We start from the raw sequence: 19,509 nt of genomic DNA, 5'->3' as shown, positions 1-19,509 counted from the left end.
ATTTTTCAATCCCGGGATTGAAAAAATGCCCCGGGATTGGCATCCCTATCGCCGACCATCGAACGATGTGGGAGGCTCCCAGAAACATGAGAATGGATGTTTATGTAAAACATCCATTTGCATCCAGTGCGAACATACACACCTTGCGAATGGTGGGCCGGCGTGCCACCATTCACAAGGTGGGATCTGTGTATTTGCAACCGAGCGAATGAACCAGAATACTCCCTTTAGAACATTTTTGCTAGATCCCAGCTGTGTCTGTGGCTCTGTTCTTTGGAAAGCTGCGTAATAATTATATGTGGTTTTTGAAGAGGCTCATTATTAATATTTTTGGTTTGGAAGTCCCCTGTTCTGAAACATAAAATAATGACCATAATTGTTTGACAGGTCACTGCATGTGTAGACATAAGGGAAACACAATGCTGCCACAGTGTTTCATGTTTCTGAAAACTTAACTTTTCTTTTTTGTGTCTTTTGAGACCCTTGATTTACTTGTTGATAAAGTGAACAGTCAAGCACTAGCCCCTGTAATCTAAAATAAGAAATACAAGCTACTAATTAAATGTGGAATACAGTGTATAATCAAAGTTACTGCACTAGTGATAATTACATTTATATAACAGTGGCAGGTTCATTTTAAACCATCAAGCAGAAACACATTTCCATTATAAACCTATCACCTTAAAACTTACCTACTCCTGTCTCTTTACATCGACTGTCAGTTTCAGTGAATGCAACAGAAAATTATATTGGACTAGTCCACTGTGAAGGCTGCATTTGATTATCAGCACTTTTGTTCACGAGACCTACAGAAAATGGTCTCTATTTTATTGTTGCATTATTTATTTGTCTTTCTATAGTAAGTGCCACCTACATCTGCAACAGCTTTATTCTATCGGATCGGTTTTGCTGATCAAAAACACAAATCACAAGCCATCGATGATCAGCAATCTATTGGGGAACCAGGGAAATTATGCGTTCTAATCCTAATAAGTTTTTGGTTGAAATGAAACAAGTCAGATCCCTCAATCCAGGCATCAGAAGATCGCCCCAATCTCTTGCAGATTTATGGGGACCATAAATTTATATCGATATCTGGTCTATAAATATCATATCTGTCAGAAGTAAACATCTTCCATTAAGTCATTTCAAATATTTATTAAATGCAAAAAAGTTTAAATATAACTGAGGTCTGATTATCTAACAATTAAAACATTTTAATTTTTTTAACACTTTTTTTTAAAGCCATTTTCAAATTATTTTGATCAAATTGATGAAATTAGGTACATTAGATATTTCCAGATAATAAAAAAAACCCTAAACAAAAAAAAAAAACATACCAAAAAGTAAAAAAAAAAAAGAGAAAAAAAAGACAAGTAAGCAGTATACATGTATAACAGCAAAATAAGGCATTCATCCTGTTATTCTGTGGATGTACGTAACAAAAACACGGCTTCAGTTTATGTTAAACCTAATACAGAATTAAAAGGCAGATTGTGAATGTTTTGGAAGGTTTCTGGAACACAATCTCATTGCAGTTAGGTCCTTTACAAATGAAGGCGCACACCGGAATGTCAAGTAGCTAAACCGTTCAAATTCATTACTACAGAGGAAAACTAATCTGAGTCTTCATCATCGAGATATTCTTCTGCATTGCTAGATGTCCGTACAATGCCTATGAAAGGAACGATAAAAAAAAATGTATGCAACGTAATTTTTAAAATAGGCTATAATTAAAATAGTAAAATTATCTTCTGATGCTGTACCTATGATTTTTTACACACACACACACACACACACACACACACACACACACACACACACCAGTTCTTTCAGGGGAGACACGCCATATAGAGAAACGATCAGATAAACAGTATTAACTCTTTGAGTGCCAACATCTCTGTGAGAGATGTTCAACATATCCGCTATAAATGCCAGCGTTGCTCACATTTGTTATATAAATTAAAATAAAAAATGTGTAAAAAAGATTATATTTCCTATATAAAAAGGTAAACATTACAGGTCATTATGATGACAAAAAATATTTGCTTGGCAATTTTCACAAATTCACTTTGGCACTCAAAGGGTTAAACAAATTCAGGGACAAGCACATTTGCAAGGCATCACTGCAGCTGGGGCATATGGACCAGCGGATGTCTGTCTGTAAAAGCAACCCTGAAGACAGCATGGGTTTTGTGCAATCAACAATGGTAAAATACATGTAGAAAGAGAGGGTGTGAATCCTATTGTCGACCCGACTTTGGTCGACAGTCATTAGGTCAACACCGTTGGGTCGACAGGCAACTAGGTCGACAGGGTTCTAGGTCGACATGGGACAAGGTCGACATGGGTTTAGGTTGACAAATGCATTAGGTCAACATGGGTTTTTTCACCCGAATGTCGACACAGTTGACTTGGACACAGTTGGAAGTCAACCGCAGCCCCTCGCATCGCTCGCTATGCTTTGGGTAAGGTGCATCAGCACACTATATTATTCCACCACCACGCCCTAGTGGATGGTAGGGCATGAAATACCACCTGTCGGTACATGTCGGCTCCACAAACAGTGAAAAAACCCATGTCGACCTCGTGACCTGTCGATCTAACCCATGTCGAACTAACGCATTTGTCGACCTAAAACCATGTCGACCTGGATACCTGTCGACCTTCATCCATGTCGACCTAGAACCCTTTGCGACCTTGTTGCCTGTCGACCCAACGGTTTCGACCTAATGACTGTCGACCTAAGTCGGGTCGGCAATACGACCGCATCCCGAAAGAGATCAGATCAACCAGTCAGCACACAAATATGAACTGCATTTTCCAACATGAAGCCCTACCAGGATTTTAAAATAATATTTTCACTAAGAAACAGGGAGCACCTGCTTCAGCCAATCAGCACTTACATAATGATATCAATAGGTTAACGCCAGAGAGTTAGAGTTATTGGGGAAGTATATATAAATAATATATTTTATTTTGTCAATACCCTACTGGAAAAGAGGACTGACCGATGCTATGGACAAGATCTGTAGAGTGATGAGTAAATGTAACAAAATATTACTGCTGGTTTATTTTTATTTTTTAATATTACCTTTACATGAAAACTATAGCTGATAGTGGGCTCTTATTGTCCAGGCATTATGGTATGTCTGACATTAAAATGTCAATAAACCCCCCCACATGGGAAGATGTACACAGTGGCTATCTATCTGTTACAGAAACATACTGACACGTCAGACTAGGAAAGTGTGCACATTTATTTAAAATTTAATATATTCAAAAGTAGACCTCCTTACATCAAAGTAAACAAAAAAGGTACAGTATCGCAAAGATAATCAAATAAAACAAATTACCTTGTGCCTGCCTCTTTTTAAGCAGGGTTGCACATTGTGCATTTGTGGCCATATCCAAAGCCAACTTTTTCTCATTATTTCTTAAATCTGTCCTTGATCCTACAAAGTTCAATTCAAACATTAGTGGCACTAAGTGTTTTTATTAAACACCAGACCAACACCAAATGTAGTTATTGAAAGAATTACATTTAGAGGAGACAATACTATTGTGAAAAGTATATTACATTGTAATGTGAATTGCTTAAAAAGGTGCCCATACACGGTACAATTGCCACAATTGGATGCGCGCTCTTGTGCACATCCCATCGCACTGCTCAAGAAGTATGTGCTGCACATACTCTTTGAACTAGATTGCATCTCATTGCATTGCAAAACGTATGTGATGCGATCTAGTCCAAATTGCATCGTGTATGGGCACCTTAACTTAAATTGTGTGAGTGATCAATATAGAATCAGGTTCTCACCTACTTATGAATAGCAGTAGTTTACTTGTTTATCATATGAAAACATTTTCATGTCAATTCTTTAAAAAAATATTCTATTTTCAGATAGACTAAAGGGTACATTTACTAAAGCTTCTAAAAATAAAAAAAAAGGTGATGTTGCGGATAACAAGAAGATCCTGTCTATCAATTTCTAGGAAGCAATCACTATTTATAAAGAGCTAAAGATGCCCATACACGGTGAGATTTTTCCTTTGCGTTTTGTACTAAATTGCATTGCATCGGATCGCATGCGATTTGCCTGCGATGCGATGCGATCCGAAGGCAGTACAAAAACTATGTGCAGCACATACTTTTTGTACTGTGCGATGATATGCCCACGGGAGCACGCATTGCACGTGCATGGGCACCTTAAGTCCTTTTGAGGTGAAGTACTGTCAGTGACCACTAGAGGCTGGACGAACCAAAATACTTCTTAACAGAAGGTGGCACCAAAACTATAGGTTTCAAACTTCCTGGATATGGAGAGAGTGAAGAAAGATATTGGAGGTATTGTAGGAGCAGTTAGGGACTAAGCAGTCATTTTCATGGGCTTTTAACTAGTAGAGAAATAAACAAAAACTGGCCAACATCACCTCTTTTCATTAGAAACTTTAGTACATTTACTCCTATATTTCCAGAAACACCACAAATACAATAAAAACCAATACTAGGTGGAGGTAACATTACTGAGAAAGGAATAAAATAAGTTACAATTATTATTAGAAATAGGCAACTTTGGATCTGAAAATGGGTCAAAAAATACTTTTCCTGGAAAGCTCAGCTGTTACGCATTTTGGATTGCACTGAAATTACAGGAGATTCAAAACGCGAGATCCAAGCTTCTGGAGTAAATATGGTTACCTTACTCTCCCAACCCAAGTTGGTGTGAAAAAACAAAAATTAGTGCCACTCATATCGAACAATCATAGGAATCCTGCTAATAACTTCCCATTACATATTTGTTAAAAACTAAAAAGGTCACCAAACAGTTGGAATAGCAAAGGACAACATTTTAGTTATTCCACTTCAAACATGCATTGTCATTAATGAATATGCCCCTCTGATGGAATCCACCTGGGGGGGTTTCTGTATTTAATGCTGGCGATTATTGTGTTAATAAGTTGAAGAAACAAAACTATTAGAGATATCTCACCTTTCAGGAGCAACAATTCAACAATGTCAGCATACCCTTTCCATGCAGCAGCATGCAGAGCAGTGTCACCGAGCTTGTTCTGAAGATGATCGGATACAAATATATTACCAATCATATACATGTCGCTTTTTGTAGGTTGTCTGGAAAGGCCCTTTAACTGGTTTTCCTAGTGCTAATATGAAGGTAACATTTTATAATAACTCAAGATCTAATTATAATGTTAAGATGTACTATGACAATTGTTTCATAGTTTACTTGATAACTCGTATACAAACTTGGCAACTTAAGTGAGAACTACACAAAGCTGAGCAATAGGTTCAATGATGAATTGGAAGAGAACAAGCCATTCTGTGTTTAGGCACAATGGATGGATCTTTTGTGGACTACAGATGTGTAAACATACACCTATCCTCGGTTTGCCAGATAGCCCTTTTTTGGGGCACCATGGATTTTGCTACATAGCCACTCCATGTGACAGGATTATAAATGATTTCATTATCACAAACTTGCATCAATCAGTAAGTTATAGATGTACACTTTCTGGTTAATGTGCTGTTTTATTGCAGGATTAGACTGCTTACCTTGAAATAACCAATTATTATAGCTACTAAACTGTTATATCTATTAAATATGGAAAAAGTTACCTGTTGGTTGAGTTCAATATTTGGCTGTGAAAGTAAGACCTCCACAACATCTAGAAGATAAAAAAACATTATATATATATGGTAAATGTATTAAAGAAAGGTAATGTAATGCATTCTTTAAAATACTATTTGTTTGTGCTCATGGCACCTACTAATACCCCTTTCAAACATAAGCAAATATCCAGGAATTTGCTGAGACCAGCTTAGGTCTGAAATGGTCAGAGCGGAGTTGTCCTGGGGCCACTACAAGGCTGACACGGGTCACTATAAGACCGGTCTGATGTGATGTTTGACAACCCACAAATAACCTGTGTCTATCACCCAGGGGTGTTGTGCTAAACCTCCTAGATAAATTAGAAACCTATTTACACATTCAAGTTTGTAATTATACGTATCAGAAGACACCACTTTGCCACAGTGTTCGAAAAAAACAATATCCAGAATCTGAGCTGAATGTTATTACATTTGCAGCTCCTTATGTTTAGTGAGAGCACAATTAAGGGCACACAAAAGTAGCAGACCTCTGGAGATTCATCTAAGTTAAACTAGGCTGCAACTCAAGATAAAAAACTTTTAGAAGGCAAACTTATTGCAGATATTACTATAATATATATATATATATATATATATATATATATATATATATATATATATATATATATATATATTTATGGTGGCGGATCGGCACTCCGACGTTCCGATACAAATACCTAGGTGCCCTCCGGATCAGATAGGTAGCAAGAAAGTGGCAGGCAGGCGGCGGCACTCCAATAGGAATTTTTTTATTTGTGCAAAAATATCTCCCAACGTTTCGGGGACTAGCCCCTTTGTCAAGGTGATAGATAGAAAGATAGTCAATTAGCAGAGAGCACTCACCAGGCTGTTTAATCATAAAGAGTATAGGTTTATTCACATATCAAGGGAGAGTCAACGTTTCGGTCCACTTGGGGACCTTTTCCACATCCAGTCTGCCCGGTGGTTTATACATTGCCGAAGATACAGGCCAACTCATTTCAGATATTTCCTGAAGGCTGCGTATTAGCCACTATGGATGTTTGTTCTCTTTATACTGTTATTCCACATAGAGAGGGCATAGCTGCAGTTGAGAAGGCTCTATTGCATGGCCCATATGATGGTCTGCCCATTGAATTTATTTTGTCCTTCCTAACAGTAGTATTGGAGATGAACCACTTCAGGTATCTAGGGAAATACTATATGCAAATTGCAGGAATGGCTATGGGGTCCAATTTGGCCCCTGCTTATGCCAACACCTTTATGAGCTGGTATGAGCATGAATTTTGACGTGTTATACTGGCAACATAGTATTCCTCTGTAGATTTATTGATGACATCCTAGTGATCTATAGAGGTGATAATCTATCGTTTCAAGCAATGGTAGAGACACTCAATGCATTGGACTCACCAAGTTGGTTTACTGCCTGTGCTGATGCAGTTTCTGTTAATTTTCTGGATCTTACATTGTCATTTAAAGATCAGCTGTTGGAGTAAACGTTGTTCAGAAAACCGACTGACCGAACATGCTACTATGGGCCTCTAGCCACCATCCACCACATCTAAAGTCTAGCCTCCCGATATCCAAAATGGTAAGTGTTTTGCGTAATAACTCGGATGAGGTTCAGGCTAAGGTACAGATCAAAGAGTGCCAAGAAAGATTTTTAGACAGAGGCTACAGCAGGACCGTGTTGCGTAGATGCCTCACCAGGGCAAGAAATATTGTTGCCAAGTAGTAGTAGTAGTACGTTTATTTATAAGGCGCCACAGTGTCTGCAGCGCCGTACATAGCAAACAAAAAACTAATTACAAGGTAACGTACAGGGTGTGTTGATAAAATACAGCATAAATAGGGGTATAGCTGGTAGAACTAAAATCAGCATCCGTTCAGAAGTAGGTGTCGAAATTGTCGAGGAGACTGAAGATGAAGTAGAGGAAGGGAAGAACAGGACAGGAGCACAGGTGAGGTAAAGAGGTAGGGTGAGTAAGTAAGGAACGAGGGCACTACTCATAACAGTTAACATACTAAAAGGAGGTGGGTGGACGAATGAAAAACAATAGGATAAGTAGGAACGGATGGGAACGGAGGCAGGATAGGAGGATCAAAAGAGGTTAGGAGGAGGGATAGGCTAGTCAAAAATAGCGGGTTTTGAGGGAGCGCTTGAAGGAGGTAAGGGAATCAGAAAGCCTGATGGGTGGCGGGAGGTTGTTCCAGTGCAGGGGGGGCAGCGGGAGAGAAGTCTTGGACACGGGAGTGGGAGGAGGTGATAAGGTGAGAGGTCAGTCGGCGGTCAGCGATGGAGCGAAGAGGACGGGAGGGAGTGTGGATAGAGATCAGTGAAGAGAGGTAAAGATCGGTGGAGGAGGAGAGAGCCTTGTAGGTGGTGGTGAGGAATTTAAAGAGAACTCGGAAAGGAATGGGGAGCCAGTGAAGAGATAGACAGAGGGGGGAGGCGGAGGTAGAGCGGCGGGAGAGGAAGATGAACCTAGCAGCAGCGTTAAGAATGGATTGGAGAGGTGCGAGGCGGGTGAGAGGTAGCCCAGAGAGAAGGATGTTGCAGTAGTCAAGGCAGGAGATGACGAGAGTGAATGAGAATTTTGGTCGCGGCAGTGGAGAGGAATGGTCTGATTCGTGAGATGTTGCGTAGGTATAACCAACCGAAAACAATCACACCCAGGAGAGCTATCTTGAATGTTAGATGTGACACAAATTTGAGTTTTAGCTAAAGATCTATCAAGAAGCATTGGGACTTGGTCAAAACAGATCCTGCATTTAACAAACTACCAGCTTCCTCACCATTAGTGAGTATCACACAAGATTAACTGGTTAAGCCAAGCCAAAGGTTGTTATCATTGTCTCGGATGTACAGCCTGTAGAGCCATGCAGACTGGCAAGTTCTTTTGTCACCCACAGAGTGGGAAAAAGATATATCTGAAATATAGATTGACATGCCAGCTCGATCAGATCATCTATTTCCTCACCTGCCCCTGTGGGCTTTTTTATGTCGGAAAGACTATTCGGACTTATAGAGTGAGAGTTACTCGACATAGCTCTTCAATTCATTTGGCATACGAAACTAGATTCACCTACAAGCCAGTGGCATCCCACTTTTTGAAGCTCCAACACCAGATCTCTACATTGAGAGGGATGATCATAGATTAGATACCTCTCCCCCAAGTGGTGGAGATAGAGGACTCACCCTACTCAAGGCCGAGGCAAGGTGGATACATAATTTGGAGACAATGTCACCAAAGGGCCTTAATAAGGTGAACCACCTATCAATATTTTTATGATTTAGAAGGTGGTAATACCTATAACCATGGGTCTCAATTACCCCAAAAAATGTACATTTTTTGAAGGAGATTAGAGTTTGAATAATTTTTGTTGTGGATATCTCCTGGATATGGACTGAACTCACAAGTAATATCCCTTGGAAAAATATATATAATTAGGGCTATATAGCTATGAGCAACTGGTGGCGCTGGGCAAATGGCTTTTAATATCTATTTTTTCTAATATTCTTTCAAATATTTTTCCATTTAGGTCCATTTTTTGTATAGATGTGTTTTTCTTGTTTTTATTATAATTAATGCACAATACTTTGGTGATGCTAAATTATGTGTTTGCCCAGACAGCTGGTTGTTACAACTCCCATACCTCTAGTTTATCTATTATCCAACATCGGGGAATTGACTGACTGGAATGTGATCATATTACATACTTCATAAATTTAGGTATTCCCGCTTGAAAAAGTGAGCATCTATAATAGGGTATACTTATATTATTGTTAAAATGCCACTAAATATGTCGATATTACGACGGCCGGGCGTGAAGCTGAAGTAGCGGTGTATGAACCGCACTTTGCGTTCCACCACCACCGAGTGTGTTCGTCGAGCTGGGACGGACAGGATAGTGGTGCCGGCTGATGACGTGCTTCCGGCAGCGTGTGGGTCAACAGTGTGGAACGCATAGTGCGTTCACTGAAATATTCGTTGATTCTTTATGCCCGCTTGAAATAACCGTTTGATGGTAGCAGGTACAAAATGTATATTGTTCTATGTTGAGGTAGAGGTGTCTGGAGCTGATTGGCTGGCTGTTTATCACTTTTGAAGCTTAGTGCATGTGGACCATTGTTTTTAATGAAATACCTACATAAGTGTATAGAGGCCCATTTCCAGCAACCATCACTCCAGTGTTCGAATGGTATATTGTTTGCTAATCGCGTTAGAAGTCTAATGGAGGATTACAAAACTTTTGTGCAAAAATGGGTTTGCTCATTAGAGAAGATATAAAACTGCCCGTCCTTTGAGCTATTTGAGTACCTGGAGCATCACATTTGTGGTTTCGATTATAATCTCCAAATGGACAGAAAAAAAGAGAACGTTCATGAGAAACTTGACAGTCTATTCTTGTTCTTCAAAATGAAGGCTATTACATGCTAGAAATTGCCAAGAAACTCAACATTTCCTACAATGGTGTGTACTACTCCATTCATAGAACAACACAAAAAGGCTCTAACCAGAGTAGAAAGAGAAGTGGGAGGCCTTGGTGCACAAGAAGAAGTACATTACAGTCTCTAGTTTGAGAAATAGATGCCGCACAGGTCCTCAACTGGCTGCTTCATAAAATGGTACCTGCAAAACACCAATGTCAAAGTCTACAGTCAAGAGGCAACTCCTGGATGCTGGCCATCCAGAGTTGCAAAGTAAAAGCCATATCTGAGGCTGGCCAATAAAAGGAAAAGATTAATATGGGCAAAAAAAAAAACAGACATTGGACAGAGGAAGACATTGAAGTTTGAGGTGTTTGGATCACATACAAGAACATTTGTGAGATGCAGAACAAGTGAAGATGCTGGAAGAGTGCTTGACCCCATCTATCAAGTATGGGGGAGGTAATGTGATGGTCTGGGGCTGCTTTGGTGCTGGTAAAGTGGGAGATTTGTACAAGGTAAAAAGGATTTTGACTAAGGAAGATAAAACTCCATTTTGCAACACCATGCCATAAGCTGTGGACAGCGCTTGATTGGAGCCAATTTCCTCCTTCAACAGGACAAAGACCCAAAACACACCTCTAAATTATGGAAGAACTATTTAGGCAAGAAGCAGGCAGCTGGTGCATGGTCTGTAAAGGAGTGGCCAGTGCAGTCATCAGATCTCAAACCCATTGAACTGTTGTGGAAGCAGCTAGATCGTATGGTACTCAAGAAGTGGCCATCAAGCCAAGCCAACTTGTGGGAGGTGCTTCAGGAAGCGTGGAGTGACATTTCTTCAGATTACCTCGACAAATTAATAGCTAGAATGCCAAAGTTCTGCCATGCTGTAATTGCTAAAGAAGAGAGAAAGAAAAAAGGATTCCTACAAGGGGTACTCAAATCTTCTCTCTTTTTTAGTACATATTTGACAGATTCCTGGGAAGCACCTCCATCCATGTGAAATACTGAATTCACAGACACCTCATATTACAGGGATGACCTGGCAAACATACTACTACACTGTGTGGATTAATTCCTCTGTCCATGCTGTAATTGCTGCAAAAGGAGCATTCTTTCACATAGCAAAGTTTGAAGGAAAAAATTATTATTTCAAATAAAAATAATTTCTAACCTTGCCAGGGTCTTGCCTATATGTCCATTTTGCAACTCATTTGATAAATAAGTCAGTTTTCATGTAAAACAACAATTTGTCTATGTGACGCCATACTTTTAGTCGCTCTACAGAACCACCAAGTACATTCTATGTGCAAACACCCAATCCAATGGACATGCATGGAGTAATTCAGAGCAGATGCCGATTATCAATACACTGTTCATGCATACTGTTTGCAGTAAACATGGGCAAGGCTATCTTGCAACTATTTATATGCGTATGCCATTTGCAAGGTGATTAACAGGAAGTAGGCATCAGGAGGTGGAAACCGGACGTTTAGTTGGAGTGCTAAGAAAAATGCAGAGAGCTTCACAGAAAATGCAGGCATGCCCAAGCATTTTAGGGGAGGGTGTGTGTGACATCAGTAGCAGGATATGCCTGTTTTCATCAGAGCAGCTGAGTAAGTCCAGGGCTAAGCAGGACCTGCCAAGAGTTGTGCCCAGTGTAAAAACCATTTATACCCATTTTCCAAAAATATCCCGGGTTTTTGCACATGAACGTGCATCAACCCGGGATTTAGTGTGAAAGGGTCTTTGAGGAATATCCCGTGTTCAGCATTCCGGGATCTCTACCCAGGTCCTGACCTGGGTAGGACCCGGAATCGACACGGGATGCCGTCAGTGTGAATGGTCTCGATCGGGTACACTGGACTTTCCGCTACCAGAATGATTTCAGCAGCCAGTTCCCAGGCCGCCCTTAAGGAATGAAGCCAAATGACGGCGCGGGGCGGGTGGACTCTGAGCCATTTTGAGGACGGTGTCAGTTTCCAGTGTGCGGCTGCAGTGAGCGGAGTGCCCGAGCAGCCCGGATCTCCGTGCACGGCCCGGGCAGAGGTGGCGGAGGAGCAGCGGCATGAAGTGCATAGTAAGGATCAGCGTTAGCCGGCGTGCTCGCTCTGCTTTACAGCACAACCTTTTCCACTTGCAGTCCCGGGTCGATCCCAGGTCTGAATGCAATTGAAAGGGTACATTCCCGGGTAGTGTCCCGGGACTGCAAGTTGAAAAGGGGTATTAATGGGAACCTGTTCTGGTTTTGGACATATTCGCACGTAGGTGAATGGATTTGTAGCCGTACACATCCATTCGCACAGAGAGCATATTAATTTGCAAGGCCGGATTTCACTCTAGCGGGGCGGCGTCTAAACTGAAACTATGGCTGTTCAAAATTGGGGTAATGCGATCTGACTTGGGCTTGTAGTGCATGCACAATATAAAAGAATTGCAAGATCCGTCAGTACTTCATTCCACTCTAGATATGCAACAGATTCTAGTATTAGCTGAGCAGAATATTTAGGGAAAAGGAGTCTGGTTATCTTGTAAAAACAAGCATGGTCTATAATCTAGACGATAAGTTAAAATGATGGTACAAATGTTCAGTTAAACTAAAAAAAGGTACAGCTTTATTTGAAGCAGTTATATGTGAAATTATTTCAACATAGTTTCTTCTGGAAAAAAGTTCAATATTACTTACCTTTAGTCCACTACATACTAAAAATAACATTCTCCCATAGAATATTAAAATAACCCCAATGAGGAAGTACCTTTATGTCCTCCATGGCATGCCCAGTATAAAGCAGTGCTTCCGGCTTTATCCAAACCATTGACCCCAACTCTGTTCTCCAGGCACTCTCTTAACCAGCTTAAGTTACCTAATACGTATGGGAAATATTAGGTCATTTTACATTATACATGAAGATAAATATGCTCTCCTTATCCAGAACATAAAATAATCAGACATTGTTGATGTGCTGACCATAAGGAAATTGATATGGAAACCTACTGTATAATAGTCAAAGAAATCATATATTAATTCTAATGAGAACTGGTAAACTACAGCATGGCATGGTACATCATGTTGTGTGTACACAAGGTACAAAATCTCAAATGGAAGATCGGGCGGGAACACATCATTCTGAGGTGTGTGTAGCCTAGCTCATCATCTCCACCTCACTTTCTAACTTTACAGGAACAGGAAACCTCTGCTGCTATTTTAATATTATTATTCTAGGTGTTGTTACCATGTGATATTAAAATCATTTTAATTTAAATTGATTCACCCTCTCTATCATTTAAGCGCTGCTTTATTTCTTTGTTTTTCTTGTACTTTTAAAGGGACTAACCATCCCCCTCATAGCAGCTGCGTTTAAGGAAGCCACATGTGATTCTAGCGCTCTAGGTTTTTTCAACCTACTGTAGTGTTGAAGTTATCCTTTTTCTCTTTGTCAACTCCTACCTTGACTACTGCAATTGCCTGCATACCCCTCACCAAACTATTGCCACTTTGCAACTCTATGTTCTCACTTTGAGGTAAAACCCCACCCAAATCTAATGCTCTCTGCACAAGTTACATGTGCCTCACCTGCAGTGCACATGGTTTTGTCCATTTGAGAAGGAATTTGCCTTTGCGAGTGAACCAAAATAAGGGCCTTAGGGCAGCATGTATTAATATACATCGCCGCCCCTCTCCGTCTGGCTGCCGCGATACCAGTGCATATGTACTATATGCAGCTGGCATTGCAGTGCAGTGACGGAGGTCCCCCACGATACCTGTAATGTGGTTTGCGGGGGGTCTCTGTCACCTCCTGGACTCTGCGGCGTCCCCGGCCTCTTCTCCTCCCTCCTGCAGCCGGAAGGACATCCCAGCTGCATCATGCTGCTGCGGGATGAGGAGCAGCACGGAGGACAGGGGAGGGGGGGGGGACGCCGGGCAGCGGGAGGCGATAGAAGCCCATAGGCTTCTATAGGGTATCGCCACCCGAAGGTTGGCCTAACTCTCTCATCTCCTACCCTGACTACTGCAATTGCCTGCATACCCCTCACCAAACTATTGCCACATGTTCTCACTTTGAGGTAAAAACCAACCCAAATCTAATTCTCTCTGCACAAGTTACATGTGCCTCACCTGCAGTACACATAGTTTTGTCCATTTGAGTGATCCAAAATAAGGGCCTTAGGGCGGGATGTATTAATATACATCACCGCCTGGCCGCCGCGATACCAGCGCATATGTACTATATGCGGCTGGCATCGCAGTGCGGTAAAAGAGGCCCCACGTGATACCTGTAATGTGGTTTGCGGGGGGTCTCCATCACCTACTGGACTCTGCGGCGTCCCCTCCCTCTTGCAGCCGGAAGGACACTGCAGGTGGAGTCGATTTTATATAGTGTGGCGAGCGCAGCGAGTCCGAAGCGCGGCGAGCGCAGCGAGCCCCGCGAGGGGACGCGGAATACATGTAAAAGTAGTCCGCGTCCCCTCGCCACGCTTCGGGCTCAATGGCTCGCTGTTGTTGCCCAGTTTGTCTTATCACTGTCTACTATTGTAAAGCGCAACGGAATCTGCTGCGCTATATAAGAAACTGTAAATAAATATAAATGTTATTACAGTAGGTGTGAATTTCTTTAATTAAATATTTGATTTTAACTTAATACTGTGATGACGGGTAAAAGGCAGACCTTTTATGGGTTAGAGGGCTGTCTGTGTGGCCAGATGTGTATCAGGGTGGCCAGCACTTAGAAAGTCAGTACTACTTGAAGTGTAAATGAAAGCCTAAAGTCATAGTGGAATGAACAAAGACTGCAGAGAGCATAATCCCCGAAAACACTTACCCCTTTTAGCTGCCTCGTGCAATGGATTGTCAATAGATTCAGCTTGCTCAGCAACTGTGAAGGAAATGTTAAACAATACGTTATCTGCTTATCCTGGTGCCTAGTGGAATAAGCACCCAATTATTAGGATATTGAGGATATACCTCAAAAGGTTGCTATAGGATTTGTAAACCTGTATAAGAACAAAAAGATGGAGGAATTCAGGTTTAATGACATGCAAAACTCATGAAACAATTGGTAAACAGCGTAATCTGAAAAGTAGAATGGTTGTTGGAACTCGCAGAAGCAGCAGCACAAGCTTTAGTAGAATGGCTGCATAGGTGGATTGTTTGAGGACAGCAACAGTTAAAGTGTAAACCCAGTGGTCCAAAACTGGACGGACCAAAACTAGTTAGGAGAGCAAGGCCTTTAGTCCTAAATGGCTAATGGATGCTCAAGTGGAAAGGAGAGTGGGTTGACTTATTCTGTACCAAAGACGGACAACAGTGCATCAAATTACAGATATGAATCAGGAACCAATTCATGTGACCTATCAATGAACAGTACACTGCACATAACATTGTATGGGCTACAGAAACTGAAGGTCTGTCTGTATGTCATTGTGATCTGATGCAAACAGGATGAGGCAACTCATTGTACACTAAATTATTGGAAACTGGTTATGTGGTCTGACAAAAGCATGGATACTTCTTGCATCATCTTCAGGCTGGTGAAGGCAACATTATAGATATGCGTTTCAGCACATTTTGACAAATATTTCCAACAAAACATTCAGAGAGTGAGTAGAATCCAGCCCAGAAAAATTCAAACCATATTAAGGGCAAGCGGTAGCTCAACAAAGCACTAACTCAGTGGTCATAATCAGTAGGACTCTCAGTGTATATATAGCTAATGAATTGCAAATGACAATTTTTAAACACATACAGATAATTATTTCCTAAAATTGGAAAACGACACTTTTTAAATACCACAATGTTTTAATGTATCAAAATCCTTGTGCTATATAGTTATTTAAATCATTTAAAAAAAGTAATTAAAGCTGCTTGTGCGTACCATTCTCGTCACTTTGCGAATTATATTCTTTTTTTCATGGAAAAACTCACACAAAAACACATAGAGCACTACAGAGTCTAGACACAGCATGGTGTTTATTCAAGCCTTATATAACTGAATAAAATTGTTTAACTCAGACACTGCATTCTGCCTATGAAGCAACCATTAAATTCCGGAACATACGGACAATAATAAAACATTAGAAATACATATTAAGATTGCTGAAAGATTAAATTTGGATTTATCAGTTGCAAATATTTTTAGGCCCGTATTCAATGCGGCCGACGAAGGGGTTAAATGGCGGGTATCACAAAAAACAAGCGATCCTCGCTGGTTAACCCCCACGGCGGCCGCTCACTGTATTCAATGTTCCGCGGGAATCCTCACTGTCAGAGGACGGCGAGGATTCCCCCAAACAGCGAGGCTCGGGGCTGATGAGAGCCCACTGCATTTAGCCGCGAGTTTCGCTGTTTCAGCGGCCGCATACGCCGATTCCCACTTGCTCCAAAAATGGAGCAAGGGGGAATCGGCCTATGCAGGGGGGTCAGTTGAATACTGACCGCGCGAGCTGTGACAGCAAGCAGGCAGCACTGATCGCTGTAACAGCTCGCCCCTGGCATGGAGTACACCCCTTAAAGTTATAATCGCCTCTTAATTTAAAAAAACAATCAAACATATTTTTTTGTGATCACTGGAATCACTTCAACTATCTGCCATAGCTAAATCCTGAACGTCATCATGCACATAACGATTTACCAGCAAAATCAAAGGAAAGAAAAGAAAAATAAGCATCTTGGACAAAATGTGTTTTAACCAGTCACAAATCATTGAGTAATATTTGTAAGATAAAAATTTCTTACCATAATTACTTGGCACTAGTCCCGTTTTTCCTTTACAAGTCCCTTTCCACCAATTTGTATCAGTCTTGAGAAATTAAAAAGACGTTTATAAATGGAAATCCAGTACTATGTAACTACCGTCAAGTTAGTTAATGTGCAGTATAATTTTAAAACAATATATCACTATAGATTTGAGCATGTGAGGACACGAGCAGATGTCCAAAGACAATCCATTACAACAGAATCTATTCATTGCCTCATAACAGGTAACAGTAGCAGCCCCTTCCAATCATCTCCACCCAAAACATGAAAACATTTATATTCCAGTTTTATTTATATATTACAAATGATGCACAGCTTATTTACTTCATAAGCACAGTGATTGTTTCCAGATTTCCATATTCAAAATTGGTAAGGGGACAAAAAAAGTGGAGAATTGATTCTGCCGTTGAAATAAAGCGCACAAGCTAACATAAATAAAACAAGAAAACCCAGTATTACCAATTTGTACAAATAAGTTTATAAAATTACTACAGTAATACAAAAGCATGACTGCAACAGTCAGCAAGGATACCTTTTAAGATTCAATTTAAAGCATTAATTTTTCCTCACTTTATACAAGAAATAGCAGCAGCTAATAAATGGAAAAACAATGGATATTTGATTTCTTGACTAAACTGAACTGCCCCATTGGGCATAGAGATGTGATGCAATTTATATACAAGAATAAGGAATCTATAATTATTTGTAAAATGGAAACTATACTTAAAAAACAATGAACATACATGAGGCAACATGGACAATGTAATGGTTAGCATTACTACCTCACAGTGCTGAGGTCATTGGTTAGATTACCACAGTGTCCCTAAATGTACAGAGTTTGTATATTTCCCCTTGCTTGCGTGGGTTTACTGCGGGTACTCCAGTAATTGGCTCCCAACAAAAATGAACCCTAGAATGAATGTGTGTGAGTGTACATGGGTGCTGGACGGGATCCCGACAGTCAGTTACCCGACGTCGGGATCCGACAGTCAAAACCCAGACACACGACTATTCTCCTTCGTGGGGGTCCACGACCCCCATAGAGGGAGAATAGAATATTTGGCGAGCGCAGCGAGCCACCGTGCCCACAGCATGGCAAGCCTGCAAGGGGCTTTGTTGTGCTCACCATGCTATCTGGGTCCGGCCAGTCGGGATCCCGACATCGGGATAATGACTGTCGGGATCCTAAACCACACCGAGAGTACATGTGGTAGGGAATATAATGTAGAATGTAAGCTCCACTGGGGCAGGGACTGATGTAAATGTTCAAATATTCTCTTTAAAGTGCTACAGAATATGTGTGCGCTATATAAGTAACATAATAAATAAATGTTTTATAGAGTTGTGCAATGTGAAATATTTGGGAGCTGGTAAGAGATGGATAAATTTCCTATTGCAGCTATAATCGTTGGAGAATATACAGTAGATGTGCCCAGATACATCTAGCCTCAATATGCCATGCAGAGTAAGCTGTCAGGCAAAACTGAGCTGTAAGGTCCTGTGTGACATTGCTAGCATTGGGCGTCTTGATCATACACAGATATACAAGCATCATATATCAAATGAATGAGCAGAGTCTCACAGTGCACCAGCCACATGGCAGAAAATACTCCAGTCACTAGCAGAAACTCATGGGACCTGGCATGTCGAGAGAGTCTGTTTTGCACATCTTTAGCAATGATATATGAGCACACATGTGTATTTTTCTACAACATACACCAACAGTTTTTTTCTCTGGTGTCTGTACAATATTTACATGCAGCAACTGCATCGCTGACTACATAGTGCAAGACGGGTGAGGGGGCTGGTTATCACATATAAACATACATGCGGAGATGTATGCAACAGATTGTATACAGTATGCTGGCTGCAAGTCTCTGAGGATTGGCAGGGGCTACAGCCATCACTGCTTTACATGTTATCAGTCATGGATGGTTGTGTGCCTAACAAAAGGGAAGTGGTTTTAAAATTTGCACCGTGAGAATACAATTTTGTTGTGGTCTGTGTTTTTTGTTTGTTTGTTCTTGTGGGGGGGGGGGGGGTATAGCTTTAATAGTAAAGAACCCTCTCAATCAATTTATGATCAATATTAGGGGCAACCTGACAGCTGGTGGTGTATTGGTACACTTACACACACATACAGTATAAACTACAATCAAACTCACCATGTCTGAAATGTAAAGAATATCCCCTTCATCAAAATACAGTTCATCAGGCTGAAAATATTAAAGCAAACACATATGTATAGATTAAAATATGAATTAAAGTGACGAGAACCTATTTAACAATTTGGTTAACTATGCAAGCATGACTGATGGCTTGGTAACAGAGCAAGTAGTGGGCAGTACAGAAAAGGAGACTTGTACAAAGATCAGTTTGCACACTGCTGTGTTGGTCTGTGGCCTGAAGAAGAAGCAGCCCTGTTCTTACTTTCCATATGCAAAAATGTACAATTTCTCTTGTTATGCTGTACATACAGTAGGGGGTTATTCTGGTTGATTCACTCGCATGCAAATTGCATCTTTGCGAGTCAACCAGAACCCGAACTGCGAATGGTGGTACGCCGGCCCACTATTTGCATGGCGCGTACGTTCGCATGGCATGCGAATGGATGATTTACATATACATCCATTCGCATGCCAGTGGGAACCTCGAAAGATGTGGTGCGTACAC

The 19,509-nt window shown here is 40.9% G+C and overlaps 1 protein-coding gene across 1 annotated transcript in view; it reads right to left on the bottom strand.

Annotated features, from left to right (window-relative positions):
* Positions 1 to 1,184: 1,184 nt before the first annotated feature.
* OSTF1 (osteoclast stimulating factor 1) overlaps positions 1,185 to 19,509 on the bottom strand; it is a 34,698-nt gene continuing 16,373 nt past the window's right edge. Inside the window, exons 3-10 of the mRNA XM_083186121.1 lie at positions 19,002 to 19,052; positions 16,816 to 16,879; positions 14,903 to 14,956; positions 12,839 to 12,946; positions 5,639 to 5,688; positions 4,995 to 5,073; positions 3,357 to 3,455; positions 1,185 to 1,675 (exon numbers count right to left, since the gene is read on the bottom strand). Coding sequence (XP_083042247.1) covers positions 1,617 to 1,675; positions 3,357 to 3,455; positions 4,995 to 5,073; positions 5,639 to 5,688; positions 12,839 to 12,946; positions 14,903 to 14,956; positions 16,816 to 16,879; positions 19,002 to 19,052 — 564 coding nt within the window. The 3' untranslated portion in view covers positions 1,185 to 1,616. The remainder of the gene's footprint in view (positions 1,676 to 3,356; positions 3,456 to 4,994; positions 5,074 to 5,638; positions 5,689 to 12,838; positions 12,947 to 14,902; positions 14,957 to 16,815; positions 16,880 to 19,001; positions 19,053 to 19,509) is intronic.

This window comes from Crinia signifera, chromosome 1 (assembly GCF_055691185.1).
Source record: "Crinia signifera chromosome 1, ASM5569118v1, whole genome shotgun sequence".
In the NCBI taxonomy this organism is placed as follows: domain Eukaryota; kingdom Metazoa; phylum Chordata; class Amphibia; order Anura; family Myobatrachidae; genus Crinia; species Crinia signifera.
The sequence above is the reverse complement of the archived record's forward strand: the minus strand, read 5'-3'. Positions and strand labels throughout refer to the sequence as shown.